The 15,317-nt window shown below is 35.1% G+C and overlaps 1 protein-coding gene across 1 annotated transcript in view; it reads right to left on the minus strand.

The window, feature by feature from the left end:
* Positions 1-15,317, minus strand: part of GPM6A (glycoprotein M6A) — a 127,172-nt gene that overhangs the window by 18,682 nt on the left and 93,173 nt on the right. The window contains exon 3 of the mRNA XM_010569970.1: positions 8,293-8,449. Coding sequence (XP_010568272.1) covers positions 8,293-8,449 — 157 coding nt within the window. The remainder of the gene's footprint in view (positions 1-8,292; positions 8,450-15,317) is intronic.

Raw genomic sequence — 15,317 nt, forward strand, 5'->3', positions numbered from 1 at the left:
ACCATCTCCTTATCCTGCGCACATTCTGCATAAACACATTTACATATTCCTTTTAAATTATTAATTGCAGTTGCCAATTGTTTAAATCTAAATAAATCAGAAATTGAAAAATTACACAGATGTCTTTAAAGTCATTGATATATCAATGCTTAATATGTTACAGACCATCCTTTGCCACCCTGGCCAACCTCTCTTTGTATCCATACACCCTCTTCTTACACATAGTATGAAATCTAAATATGTTTATGAAGGACTGTTAAGTAGCTCACAACCAAATGCCCTCCTCTAATGTTCTCGTTTCTATGCTAACGAGCATCTCCTACATTCATGCCTCAATCCTGAACAGAAGTAAAAGATGAAGCAAAAGTATTTCAACTTATCTCATTTTACATATAATGCTGCTGGAAGAAAGAGACTGATATTCTGATATTACCACTAAATGCACTATAAATCACAGAAAATATACACTTACAAAGCCTTTTCCACTTGGTCTAAAATATCACTCTCATTGCTAACAATCACTTGTTGGACATGTATTATTGCCTCTGCAAAACATGTTCATCCTATCTCTCTCTCTGACATATTATATTGCCAGGCACGGCTCCAAGAGTCTTGTTGAAACATGGATACATTTCATGCTATGCTATTACTGTCACATGGTTGATTCTTCTTGGCTTGCATTCAAGTCAACTGCTTCAAGAGGAAAAAAAAAAAAGCCAATATTGGTCCAAATGTCTCTTCATAGTGGGACAGACTTCTCAGGTTTGCCTAATTGCAATTCATCCATATACTAAATACCAGCTAATGTGATATTCCTTAGATTGTTAAAAACTATTACCAGAAAATTATTAAATCCCTGAAATTTTAAATTTTGAAGCATCCGTTTTATGGAACTGTTTTGTTTGGGGTTTTTTAAACATTTTCTTCTACAGACATTTTAGATGGATGAAAAACTGATTTTGAAAAAATAAAAACAGTTCTCACTGTTACTTTCTGCTTTTCATCCACACACACATTTTTCTAAAATTTCCTTTAAATGTGTATTTCAAGGTTGAAATATTCTACGCATGATGTCAATTGCTTTGTAACTATTTAGATACCTACAAAAAGCTGGTTTACTTTCTGATTTACTCTGAATTGATTTACTGGTAGCAGTGGGGGAGGAGATTTCCACAGCTGCATCAGAAACACAAAAAGGAGATCCTCTAACAAATTGATTCATTTTTAGAAACTGCTTTGTAACCAAATCCAGTATCAGAACATACTCCATTTGAAGAAGATGGCTTTGCATTGATGCAAGACTAGGTTCTGCCTGAAGATTTTATAATTTATCTTTTTGGTACTTCCTTATAAACCAATTATACTAATTTTTTTTTTTTTTAATTTCTGAATCTTCTTTAGGATGTGTATGGTTTTGTAGCACTGTGCTGCTTAAAGTTGTTAGCATTAATTATTTTATATGTCCTTCAGGCAAGACAATTTTTGTAGTCCAACAGGCTTCTGAAGTCCTACAGAGAGCATTGGATATTATCTGCCATTTAAGAGCAGCAGAATTTCCTATTTAATTTTACAATCTTCCAGACAGGAATTACTTTTTCTCAAAATGTATATGCTTATATTTTCACATTCTCAAAGTTTTTCCTTTCCTTTTGTTTTTCTTTTTGGTGGTGTTTCTAACACTTTGAGGTACTCTCAGGGAATATAGCTAAGCTATTGGGTTTGTATTTAAACATGATTACAGACAAATAATCTGGTTTTAAAACTACTTTTTTAAAAAATTGAGTAGCTATCTTCATTAAATACTGCTGCTTCATGGGTTCTTCAGACTGTGTTCATGCCATGTAACTATTCAATTCAAAGACATAAAATATGAAAAACAATCAGTTCCATCATGACCCACTCCCTGCCAATGTAGACAGGTTCCAGTAGTAAATTTTCCAGGTATTTTGCCTCCAAATTGCTGATAACCTATTTATAAAATCCTGATCCATACTCTAATGGTTTTTAGTGATGACAATTTTTCTATACACAGAAAAAGATAGCACCCATCTGGGAAAAGACTGCACTATACAGATTGTTTACATTTTTCGCATTGCCAAGAGCACAATTTTTGTTCAGGAAGTTTGTATGGTCTATACTCGGGAACAAGACAGTGAAGCTTAAACTAGAAAGCAGAAATAATACTCTTATAACTTCTCTAAACAGATGTGTCAATCAAAATGAATGCTTGGCTATCAAAAACAAGAACATGTGTTCTTTCCTGATTTCTTCTTAATGGGGCTTGAAAAGCCTATGAGAGAATCAAGGGGTAGGGACTTTCCTTTCTCATTTGCTGTCTTGCCAAGGAGTGAAGGTCAATAACATGGCTTCTAAACAGCCAGGGGATTCTAAAAATGTGACCTTAAATGTTAAAGCTCTTCAGCTAAAAGAAGCATTGATACTCTGGTTTGCTAAATCTGACCAGCTTAACTTGAATGCTAATCATCATATGCAAATAAAAGGATACGAGCAGTGAAGGGATAAATTTACAAGTTTCCCTCCTTTGTCCTGGGCAAGTAATACCAAAAAACATTTACAATGGTAACTATGAAGATATAAGACATCAATAGGAAGATGCAGTTTATAAGAAGAACAAAAAGCTGTATATGGTTTCTGTGGGTTTGGGGGATAGTAACTTTAAGTGGGAGAACTGAAAAACAAGCAGGCTAGAAAGCATTGGGAGTTGGTAAAGGACACATCTTTGACCATAAAATTGTGAATTTATGATAATGTCACTGACATTCACAGGCTTAAACAACTATAAAAAGAGTAAGATGTCTAGATGCAGTGAAAAAGAATAAGGCAGCCAGGTGAGAACAAGGTTCAGGGAAAATGGTGATCATCTGATGAGCATTCAAGTTAAAACTGAGAAGGATTATCTGAACCTAGGGGAAAATAAAGCTATCATCTTGAACAATTTATGATGGTTCATAATAGAAAGGTAAAGTCCATGGAGAAAGTGTAACAGCTACCACAGTCAAGCACACTTTGGAAACTTATGACAGCACATTTTCAGAAAATAGTTTCATTAAAAAACCTACTTATTAACCGAGCTTACATGCCAAGGAAAAAATCTGTCGTCAATGTGAAAGACACACTTACAGCACAATCTGAAGCAAAAACATTTTGTCCAGTTTATCACCAATAATAAAAATTCTGTCAGTGAGCAGCAAGACCAAGAAAAGCTGAGAAGCTACTGGCAAGGCATATTATAATGTTTGGTACACTCCTCTATTAAAGGAAGCAATGAACACTGCAGTCAACAAAAGGGCTGCGTATAAAACACATGGTAAGTTATGCGAGAAGAGGAATGATCAGTCAAAAGAATGACTTTCTTAAGTGTGACATCCCTGAGTGAGAAAATCTGGAAGTATAAAATAAAGAAAAACAAAACAACCTGGAAAGATTAAAGAAATAAGACAGACCAAAAGTACAGTCAGCATCTAGAAATATATAACAAAATAATTTCTGAGCTCACTGCAAAAGATTTCTAGAAGTATAAAAAATAAAAAAAACCAAAACAACTTGCATTCTTCTTTCACTTCAAGAAACTGTGTGTATATTAACAATGTAGTTGGGAGGGTAATGGCATAAAGAGAAGAGATTCTCTTAACCACTCAGCTGAGTTCTGAAGTATTGCTAGGGCTTGTCCTTCCTATTTCAAGAACAAGCACAGAAGATTACAAGGAACCCAATCCTCTCAAAAAATTCAAACACTGGTTTAGTATCCAGAGATAAGATGACTTCCAGAAACTTATTTTATTTACTTAACTCCAGCAGTGTTTAGATCACAAATGTTATTCACCTAAACTCCAATTAAAGGGGCCAAGCAGGGTGCATCCTACTAAATTTAGACAGTTGACTGAAGTGCTTAATATAAAGGACTTAACTTAAAAGACTTGAGGGTTATTCTCTTTGCAGAAAATAAGACAGTCACTTGCAGAAAAATTCAGCTCATTTGAGGAAGTCTCTAACCCTCTCTCTCCTCTAACTACTGAAGGAGCATAGGCCCTTCTCTTGGCAATCTTAGTGACATTCCTAGTTAGGTGGGATACATCTGTGTCACAATGTAATCCCTCTGAAATTAACTTCTCCATCAGCTTCTGGGTCATTTGTGGTGATAATTCATGATTCTGGTTTTTAACTATGCAGTCTGAAAGGTCAGACCACCATATGAATGTCACCTTCCCCATTTCCCATGTCAGTGTCTGAAACTACTTATGGCTTTCACTACTTAACATGTATAGGGACAAGAGTTTTGTTAGAGGCTTTCCTTATTTAAGATTGGATTAACGAATTCTAGACCCATAAGTACATCTGCTGTGTTGGAGAGAAGGTCCTTTACTTCTCATAAATGAAGAAGCAGTGGCATGGAGTATTCTGCATTCCTCCGATACAGCAGTATTCAATCAGAAGGAAGGCCTCTCTGTCTGTCAGCTCAGCATTTTGCCACCAGAATATCCAGATATGGTATCTGATTTTCAGAAATGAGAGCTTCATTTCTAGCATTCATAAATGATGCATCTGTTCTGGGTGGGAAAGCCAGCTGAGCCTGCAGTGAACTCCTGTTACACAAAGAATCAAATGTCAATATGATGCAGTTTCACTGCCTCTAGAATAACTGGTCTGGTAAGGGCAAGATGAAGTGACAAGTTCATCCTTTACAGATGGTTTTTCAAAACATTTGTGAAACTTCCCTGGTTTTTCTTGCAAAATAAAATCTGGAAATATTTTGGAAGGTTCAAGTTTTAGTTTAAGCACGCAGGAAGCATGGGTCAAATAGCACATAGGTATTCAGGTAGCCAAAATAATTTTCTAAGGCAGAAAAATCCCTTTTGCTCCCTAAAATAAAAGATTCCTAAATACTAAAGATACAGAAGATATATTAGTCAGTGCACCTGGGAATATAAAACATGTTTCTCTAGAGCCTTAACATGTCTCTTGTAAAAGGTAAGATACAAAGAAATAGAAATACAACTGCCAGGATGAAATCTTTATCCAAAGTTTTCTGATGAAATAAAAAGAACTGCTTTCCCATTTCATAGCATAAAATGAGGAAAAAAGCCTCATTTGTGTTTGTTTCTTCAATTTTTTGTTGACTCTGTAAGCAGACGTTCTAAAACAAGGTATAAATGAGGCTTTCCATGATCAAGCTAGCTGAATATAAATAGGAAGGGTATTAAATCACAAATATATGGTGTCACAGTTGGCTTCAGGCCTGTCTCCCATTCTTCACTAATCATGCTGCAGCACCATTATATATAACTGTTTATTTAATTCTCTAAAAGCATGTTCAGGCATTGAAAAATGAAGACAAAAACCACATCCATCCCTCCTTGAATGTGACTGGCATTGTTATATAGCTTTTGTTTTACTTTTCCCAGAAAATTAATTCTGAAAACGCTGCCAATGAGACTCCTCGCTGTCACTTTCACAAGCCCTCTCTCAGATCTGAGAGGGTACACTCCACAGCAGCACTGGCATGACTTGGATGCTAAGCGTCTGAATGCTCATGTAGGCTGATTAATCAACTATACAAGCACTGGAAAGGTTAGGCTGAGCTATTTCTTTTTCCATTACTTCAGGCAAAAAAGATTCCTTTTGCCCATGTAAAGCTAGAAAGTGAGCCAGTTACAGGGAAGGAGGGAGGTCAGGACGGGCACATGAAAAGTTTCTGTAGATGTTGGTTTTCAGAGCTCTTAGAAGCCTGCTTTTCAAAGAACATTTTGATAAAAAAGAAAAAAAGGATGTTACTTTTCAGATTTCCAGTGAGAAATATAGCTTGTCCATACAAAGTTAAAACAAGCTTCTCCTCCTTGAAATTTTTTGTTGATTTTTTCCTCCATTTTCCTAATAGGTTTAGTCAGACATAATACATATGCTTGTGCAAAATATTAATGAGAAGTAATTCTTCAAAACAACAAATATCCTGTGTGTACATTTCTGTTAGTATTAAGATATTGCTAAAAGAAACTGTTTATTCTTTGACAGCTTAGATTTTAATATTTACAAAACTGCTATCTCAAAATTTTATACAAGGAAGCTTTCTTGCAACATGTAGTATCTGCCAATCCTCTCCAATAGCATTATCTCATTTTGGCAACTGTACATAACAAAAATTATTACAGCAAATTTGCATAGCAATAGAACAAACTGGGCTTGATATACAAGGATACTGATTAGGTTTGATTTACCTCTCCAGTCATCTTTTTGTTGTACTTACTTAGAACTTATTCCTTCATATCATTGCATGATTTAAAGAACTGAATAAATTATAAACATATCACTGCTAGACTGAAGTATTTTCTAATTCCAAATGTTTTTTTTTAAATGTAATCTGTTATTCACCCTTAAGAATTTTAAATACGAGATAATAAAAATAAACCTAGTCAAAAAGTGTATCAAGTTTTAATTGACAAAAATGCTGTATATTCTGTCTTGGTCTCAAACCTCTAAAGCACATAAGCAAAAGCCAGAATAATAACCCAAAATAGCTCCAGACATTTTTATAGCAATCTTACTGATATATCATCAGAATAAGACAAGCAATCAAACTGCAGACTTTTTTTGTTTCCAGGGAAAAGAAAAAACTTCCACTAACTTCAAGAATAATAACAACAATGCATTTAACTCAAAATAATTGATGGTTTATTTTAACTGTAATCATAAACAATATACAGCCTTAACCTTAGCTGCACAATGTATATCAACACAAGGTTTCTTAAAGTAAAACACAAACATTACAATTACTGATGAGGAAAGTAAAATGCTGAAGGAATTAATTTAATGAATCATTAATAATAACCATAGAACAGATGCTTAACTGTTCGTTTCTTCTAGACACGTACTACAGCATTACAGTTTATACTGCAAGGGCATCAAAACTGGGAGGATGCAGCATTGCTTTGCTGCAATACTGAGGACAGGCATTTATGGGAGCTGTAAATTAAAAACAATGTTCTGAAATATTTGCTATTCTGTACAGAATTTGAACTAGCTTAGTAGGTTCTCAGTGAATATAGATTAGAGATTTCTCTCCAGGAGATGAAAGCAGTGTTGGTTTAAGCAACGACTGCTCTTTCTTTAAAATGTTTGCAGTCTTTATTTATATATTTATTTAAAGGCTTTAAAACAATTCTTAGTTGAAGTGCCAAAATCATACAATGACATTTGGCAGGAACAAAAGAAAAAAAGGATGAAAAAGCAGCATTACTGTGGAGCATGTTACATCTATGTAGGGATGGCATACATGCTGTATTCTCCAATCTCCAATGTGTAGTTTATCTGTGTTCAGTTTAGCCTTAAATGTCAGAATACCCAAAATACTAGTTTTGATACTCTTTAGTGTTACTTGAAGATATTCTCTATTGCCTATATTTGTTCTTAGTCTGTATTCCAGTTTAATAAACATTGACATTTGTAGTAGGGTACAATGGGAAACCCTCCTCTGGCTATTATTTTATATATGATTTATTATAAATATAGTATAATATTAAGTGCATCTTAACACCCAGATCTACTTGGCTGTATTTCATCATTCATTTTCCATCAGAAAATATGATTTGTTGATACTGATGGTGTTTGCAGAACTATCCAACTCCAACAGCTACCAAGTGTCCAGGCCTCTTACCTTAGATGCAGAAGAGTCAAATACCAAAAAAGTTAATTACTTACCTGATATTGAACAGAGACCTTAAAATATCCCAGTTCAAGCAGTCAGCAATTTTAGTATGACAAATCTCCACTTAAGGCCCAGTAGAAATCAGAATTTTTTGAATCTAGGTTTTCCAGTGTCATAAGTCAGTGGTCTCTCCACAGCAGAGATAACATAGGAGTAAATAATGGACTGTTTGCCAATTAGAAACAAAACCAAACCTGGTGATGGGTCTCAGCTTGTCCCAAAGAGGAACAGGCAAGATGTCTAAAATAACAGTGAAAATATTAGTAAGAAAAATATTTCTTGCCCAGTAGAGCTGAAGGCATTACACACTTTTAGTCCTGTCCCAAACAGCTTATGTTGCTAAGGGAATAAGCTTTCCCATTCAGCTGGTGGAATCAATTGCTCCTAGTGATTAACCAATACAGAGAACATTTCTAACACTCTATTCTCCTTTGCTGTGATTTCTAACCACTAAGCTGAAGTATCAGAAAATATTAAAGAAACAGAAAACAAAAAATAAACATCACAAGGCACTACAAATATATAAAACATGTTGAAATTGTCATAATACAAAAGCTTTCTTAACTACTTACCCAGGCACTGACACATCTGCCGCAAGTGGTGATTTTAAAATCCCCATAGAGATCCTTGATGGCACCGGTTGTAAAGAATCCCTCCACCATCAGCAAAATGCCATATACAAAGAATGCAGCTGCTACACCATATATCACATACTTGAAGATGTCAATCCTGTATAGGAAGAGCAACAATTATTTATCTGCATAAATATTTAAAGCTGACTCTGAAATTTCAGGGTGAGATAATCAGACCCACTAAGCCTCAAAGTTTCTACACTGAAGTCAGCTTAAGTGCTGATGCGCTATAATGACAGCCGAAGCTGAGGACAGGAGTGAACTTTCAAATAAAATAACATTGATATAAGAAACACTGGGCCATTTAATTTAATAAAATGCAAAAATAGATCTAGGTGTGTAAGAGCACAACTTGTCAGAATAATTTAGAAGTCAGTTAATTTTCATTTTATTTTCCTTTAAATAAAGTGGCAAAGAAAAAAAAAGAAAAGAAAAAGGAAACAAGAATCTGACACATTTCCTGAGTAGCACATTGTATCCAGCATTTAGGTTATAGAAAAGATATTTTGTCACAATCTTCAATAAACCTCTCTACATGTACAAGTAGTTCTCAAGCTGCAATGCCAATCTGCGCTATCTTCTCTTCATTATTATTTTTCCACTTATTCTCCAAAGTGTCTGAAACAGAATAATAAAGTCTTCAAGAGAGATCCCTAACTTCAAACCAGAAACATGTTATAATGAAAGTAATAAGGTCAGATCATCTGGTGTTCTTCTATAATGAGGCTTTAGAAACATCATTTCACAGACCTAAAGCTCAAGAAATGGAAGGATGGCTTACAGCATAACATGCAGAGCCCTAGAATGCTCAATTTATTACAGAGGAGATTACCTGGGTTGTCGTGTGGTTGTCCTGCCCAGCACTGTGTAGAAGCTCCACAGTGGCTCAAGGAGACTCTGCCTCCTAAACGTTCTCTCATGACCAGGGTTTGTGAAAAGATGTTTGACAGCACCTCTCTGCTCTAAGTGTTTTGTCTAAACTTGGAAACGTTCCTAGTGATCATTGCCTTGGATCGGCAGGCTTTAATGTTTCCTACTTGGACTTCTCTAAAAACCTAGCCACAGCAAGCTTCCAGTTTATCAATATGACACAGCAGAAGTTGTGCAACTCTTTAGAAAATGGTAATATGCAGATTTAAGACATTAATAAGTTCCAGTCATATTCTCCAGGTCAAGATAGCAACACCTCATAAGAAAATAGGACAAAAAATAAGCCAGAGACCCATTCATTAGGATCTGCAAGATGAATTTTGACATGCACCAAACAACTACCCAAATTGGATGTTTCTCAAGACATAAAGATTAATACTTTTATTGTTATGAAAAGAAATATTTAATGATAACATTTCTTTAGGATCACACTTTTCATCATCACCCAAAAGATAACTCTCAATACATGCTTTACATGTACAATAGCAAAGCTCAAAACCCATTAAAATTTCTTTGAGTTTGGATTGTTTTCAAGAGATTCAGTCAGATTCAAGTTTACAGTTGATATTTCAGATGTATGACTGTGTCTACAACTTCACTGAATGCATCTTAAGCTTACATTAGTGTCATAAAAATGCAGTTAAACTTATGACCTGATTGGGGGTGGGAGAAGTATTATAAATGAATGCTTTTGGCACTTATCGTAGCATTTTTTCAGAAGGTGATAACTGAAGGGTTCTGGGAATGAGACAGGACACGTTTTTCCCTAGCATTCCGATAACAAAGCCCTCTCAGCTTTTTTCTACATCACTTTTTCTTTCATACTCTAGTGAAAACTAGGGTAAGCTGACATCTGTATGGAATAGATACATGGACTATTCAAAAATGGTGAAATATATTTGATGCTATAGACAGTATTAGATGATGCAAAGCTGAAATTTATTTTAATACATATAATTGCTGTTTACATTGTAAAAATTCCATTTCCCTAATTTTATAGTAATTCGGCCAGTGGAACACTGCTTTAACAGGAAAATTATGTTTTGAACCTATCTTGTCATTATTGATGAAAATAAACTTACAAGAAACAGGCAGCAACTTTGTGATTATTCCATAAAATCTCTTCCAACTCCTACATTATACACATTACAAACTTGTGACCTCCACCAGTGACTGAAGCATGGGAGTTCCGCCAGCAGCAGCTCCTCTCACAGACCTCTGTGGGCTCAGTGCTGTAGAAATTACAAGCTATCGTTGCCCTAAAGAGATTAAGACTTTTGGGAAGTCCAGAGACTATTTTAGCCCTTGCAACAGCCCTTTAAACCATCCGTGCTGAGCCTCTCACTGAGCTGCTTGTATCAAAAAGTGTACTAAAAGATCTCTGCTTTTTCCTCAGCCTTATGTGTAACTAAAGGAATAACTTTCACTTAAGCCTTCCTTTCACAAGGAAAGAATATATATAGCTATACACTAGCCAAATATAGAAATCAATTTCTTCCTCATACACTCTCTACAGAGAGAAGTACTAAAATCTCTAAAGATCAGACTACATGAGATGGAATAGCCAGGCTTACTCCAAGGAGAAAGGATCTTGTATAATGCAAAGAGTAAAAATATAAACAAAAATTGTGAAACAATCGTTCAACTACCTCTTTAAAAGTTAGATAGAATTCTATTGTAATACAACTACATTTAGTGTGTGCTGTATTTAAAGAGAATGTATTACAACAGTAACATTTTGTGTATATATATATATATAGTTTTGAAGATAGTGTTGGTATTAAATTATTCTGCAGCATCTAATAAATTTCACATAAACTTTGATTTTCCAATGAAATTATAATAGATAATAAAATATAGGCCTTGTGAAATGGAGATTGCCTTTCTTTAAAATAAAATTTGATTCTTTGTGGATGAACTCAGGGAGATTAATTGCCATCTGTGTATCAGCAAAGTCTCAAATGCTGCAGGCAGAGCATGACAATAACCAGGGAGGTAGAAGGGAATGGCAGAAGGGGTGATGAACATGAGCCAATGGGTGAGATGGGCAAGGACAAAGAAAAAGGACAAGCAGGGTTTACACTTGTGTAGGCTGGAATGGAAGGAAAGAGGTGGGTAAGGAGCAAAGGAAGAAGAGACAAAATGATAAAGATAAATTTTGTACTCCTGACAGGATTGGAAAGATATACATTAGGTGAAGTCTAAAGCTACACTAAATAAGAAGAACAAAAAGAAACCTTGAATACCCATTCACTAAATGCACAAGTCCTGTCAATATTGTATAATGATATACTTAAAGTCATGAGACATTTCTATTAAAAGGCAGTCAATGAAGATTGCTAAGATAAACCTGATTTTAACAAATTCGTGTTGATCATGCAATCTTCACATATTAACCTAGGTTGCTGTATAGGATAAGCTGAATTATTATCTAAACATAAATTAATTGTGAAAAACACCTTGAAATTAGTAAAAGCCTTTTTTTTAATAGAATAATCTAAAACATGCTTTGCATACAGTCTTAATCTTGTAGACGGTCCACAGGTTCTAGATCTGCTTTTTCTCACAACACTATGTTCAGAAATGTTAAAAACACAAACATCACTGTTTTCAATTTGTGATTTAAATCAAGCTGATATTTCAATTTTTAGTTCTTTTTCTGCTGCTGGGACATTAATTATTCCATATTAAGTGGAATTCCTAACTCATTAATCTGAATCTGGATTCTATCCAACAAGATGAATATTAAAATACCTCTAGAGAAAACACTTTCTTCCTCTGACAGAAGTTATTGATGGAAGCCACCAATGCTAACATCTCAATGAACAGGTTGTAGCTGAGTACAGAATAGACTAACCCAGCAGAGACAAGTCAGAGGTGAGTGAAAACATTCTCAGTGAGTCAGATCAATGTTGCAGATTTCCTACTGTGTATTTTCATGGTGCTTTGGCAAATTCAAGGATTAAAAAATAAAATACATCAGCAAGCAATGAGATTAATTGTTGACTGATCATATCCATGTGTAGCAGGTGCAAAAAGTGTATTATAACAAATTACTTATTTTTTGGTTGTTGAGACTCCTTCAAACAACTGAGCTCACAATTATTACATCCTGTTTCAAAAGTATTTCAATATTCAAAATTAGCTTCTGTTAACTGTGTCTAGAAGTAACAATGTCTTGGACTTGTGGCACAAGTTGCTTCACTGGAGTAAATCACCATTGCTCCACCATAATAAATGGATTTACTACCCCAACAAATAAGCCAAGAAGAACTGTTAAGATTGACCCTTTATATTTTACTGTGTCCTAAAAGGAATTGCAAATTGTAGGAACCCTGAAGCATTTACACTATTCAGTCTAATCATGATACTCTTTCTACTCTCAGTGTTGAAGGCTGGTACTCAGCTAATGCACACCAATATATATTTTTCTATCAAAATTACTTAATATTGCTTTGGAACAATCTACATACTAGCTAGGGATGTTTTTCTTTAATCTGGTTAATATAGGAATGCATTGCAGACATTTATTTGCAGTTAACAGCAACAAAAAAAAACCACATTAGTTTGCCCTGTGACACATGATTCTTGTGCTGCCCAGAAAAACTTTTAAGTCAAATAAAGTGTACACTTCAGCCTGGATAAGCAATTAACACCTAACGTTACAGAGGTTTGGGTTGGCCTAGCCCACCAGAATACTAGGTATTACTGTGGAACTAGTTTTCCAGTATTCATAATTCTGCCTCACATTTGTCTTGCTGAATTTATAACTTCTCCAATATAGATAACGACATTCAGATACTACAGGTGCTGAATAGCACATAATTGCCAGCAAACTGGACCTATACTCTCTGAATGCAAGTAGATTCAGGCAATTATACCTATTTCCAAGCTAAAACAAACCCAATAAGGAAAATAAAATACTATCTAAAAAGCTATCAAAGTACTAAAAAGTTACTTAGATTATCATAGTACAATTCCTAATTAAAAAAATGCCTTTTTTATAGGTGGCATAAGCAATTTAGAAAGATGAGAAATGCATGTAATCACTGCCATTGGGGTAGGTCAGTTTTGAGAGTTTGGGGTTTTTTGGGGGGGGGGGGGTTGTTGTTGTTGTTGTTTTTCAGTCACAAGGAACTTTGACTAGTTGATGTTCACACCTAGAATGCACAATAATCTGTTACTCTGTAAAACAGCAATGCTGGCCCTCATGCTGATTCTCTTGCCCCCTGAGGGACTGATCCTAAGAGGCTGGTTAAGAGACTGAGATAGCAGCCTGCCCCCTCAAGCTATCTCAAGCTTGCAGAAACACTTTTGCAAATGTGTTTTTTGAAGAGAGACAAGATAGAACAGGATGTTTGCAAGCAAGAAGGTTTGTTTAGGGTATGCAGAAGCCATGCCCCATGGAACTTTAAAAGAAGTGCTCAGGTTCTCTTGCAAACCACCTGGGAAAAATTTCTTGGTGTAAGTTCATGACATTATTCACTGAAACAGTTTGAGCAAAGAAGATAGTTGGTACCATGAAGCACAGAGGAATTATTAGCAAAGCGAGGAGACGAGCAAAGGCAAACTTCAGAAGGAAAACATACAAACAGCAGGGATAAAGAAGGATTTCTTAATAATCATGTACTACCTGCAAGGTAAGACAAAAAACTCCAGGTAACAATATAAATGAGGTAAAAGAAACTGAAATATCCTCACTGTGGAGGACATAAAAAAGAAACTAGTAAGAAAATGTCAGGATAGGTCCATGAGGGTTTTTTCCGAGATTAGGTTAATACAGAGTCTAAACTTATGGACTTCAGGTGGAAAGAAAAATTGGAGTAGAGAATGCTCAATTAAAGTTTGTCAGGAAATGATAAAAGGAGAAAGGATTAACAGTAGAAAAAGGATAAAAGCAACAAAGACTTTAAAGTATTTTTTATTGAAGTAGAAATAACACATAATAAAAATAAAGCAGAAACTTCTGTTTCTGTATTTCTGGAAGAAATTTTGTATGTAATCATACATATCATTTCCTCAAAACTAAAGCCAGACTGTTAGGATTACATAAAGAAGAGATCATCATACTATAATATGCAAGTTACACTCACATTCTGCAAGGGCCAGATTTTGTTATTCTACTCTGAACAGAAGCTGATGTGACATAAGAACCCATTGATTTTATCAGATTAATTTGCGGCATACAACTCTCTGCAGGTATGCGGAACACAACCCTAAATCTTCACCCTCTGAAAGTTTGACGGTTGCTTCCTTCCTAGGAATAGGACAATTGAGATGAGATTTCGTGGAGCACCTCTAAAGGCAGTAGAGAATTCACAAGCTAACGGAAGAGGAGCAATAGCAGCGCAAACCACATCTCTCCTTATGAATCTTGTAACTTTCTTGGAACGGGAAAGGATCCAGCATAAGAATTTAAATAATCATGAAATGTTCGAGTCCAAACCACAAAATTCTGACTATGACATATGGATGAGGCTGCTTCTGAAAGTTGTTTCTGATAATCTAGGCTTCTTCTGTCTGCTCACCTGTAGGAAAACTACTTTCTTAGAAACACTTTTAAAGATGCCAATTACAGAAGAAATCTGGAGCCCTCTTTGCCTGAAGAAGGCAAAAAAAAATTGCAATTAGTGCAAAGTAACATGCAGACTTCTGGCAGAATTACATGGTGCTGTTGTGCACTATGGATACTGAATACCCAGGCAACTTTATATAGCAATAAAGTGTAAAAATATGTGGCAAAAGCATATCATGGGATTTGTGAGTATTTCATTATTACAAATGTAAACTTGGAGTCACACACGGTACATACTGATTGTGTAAGACTGACAAGTTAATACTAAAACTCCAGATTGGGATGGTAATAGTTAATTTTAGCCTTTTCAGATCTTCTGTGGAAAGACCAGTTATCTTAGTTTTGCATGGCGCGTGAAGCAAGATTTAGCAACATGTTTATTATGTAGGAATATATGCTTTCCATTTTACATGTTTATAAAGTAAACTAAGACTAAAAGGAAATAAAGGCATTTAGAAGA

The sequence above is a fragment of the Haliaeetus leucocephalus genome, unplaced genomic scaffold, assembly GCF_000737465.1.
Source record: "Haliaeetus leucocephalus isolate CR32 unplaced genomic scaffold, Haliaeetus_leucocephalus-4.0 Scaffold284, whole genome shotgun sequence".
Classification (NCBI taxonomy): domain Eukaryota; kingdom Metazoa; phylum Chordata; class Aves; order Accipitriformes; family Accipitridae; genus Haliaeetus; species Haliaeetus leucocephalus.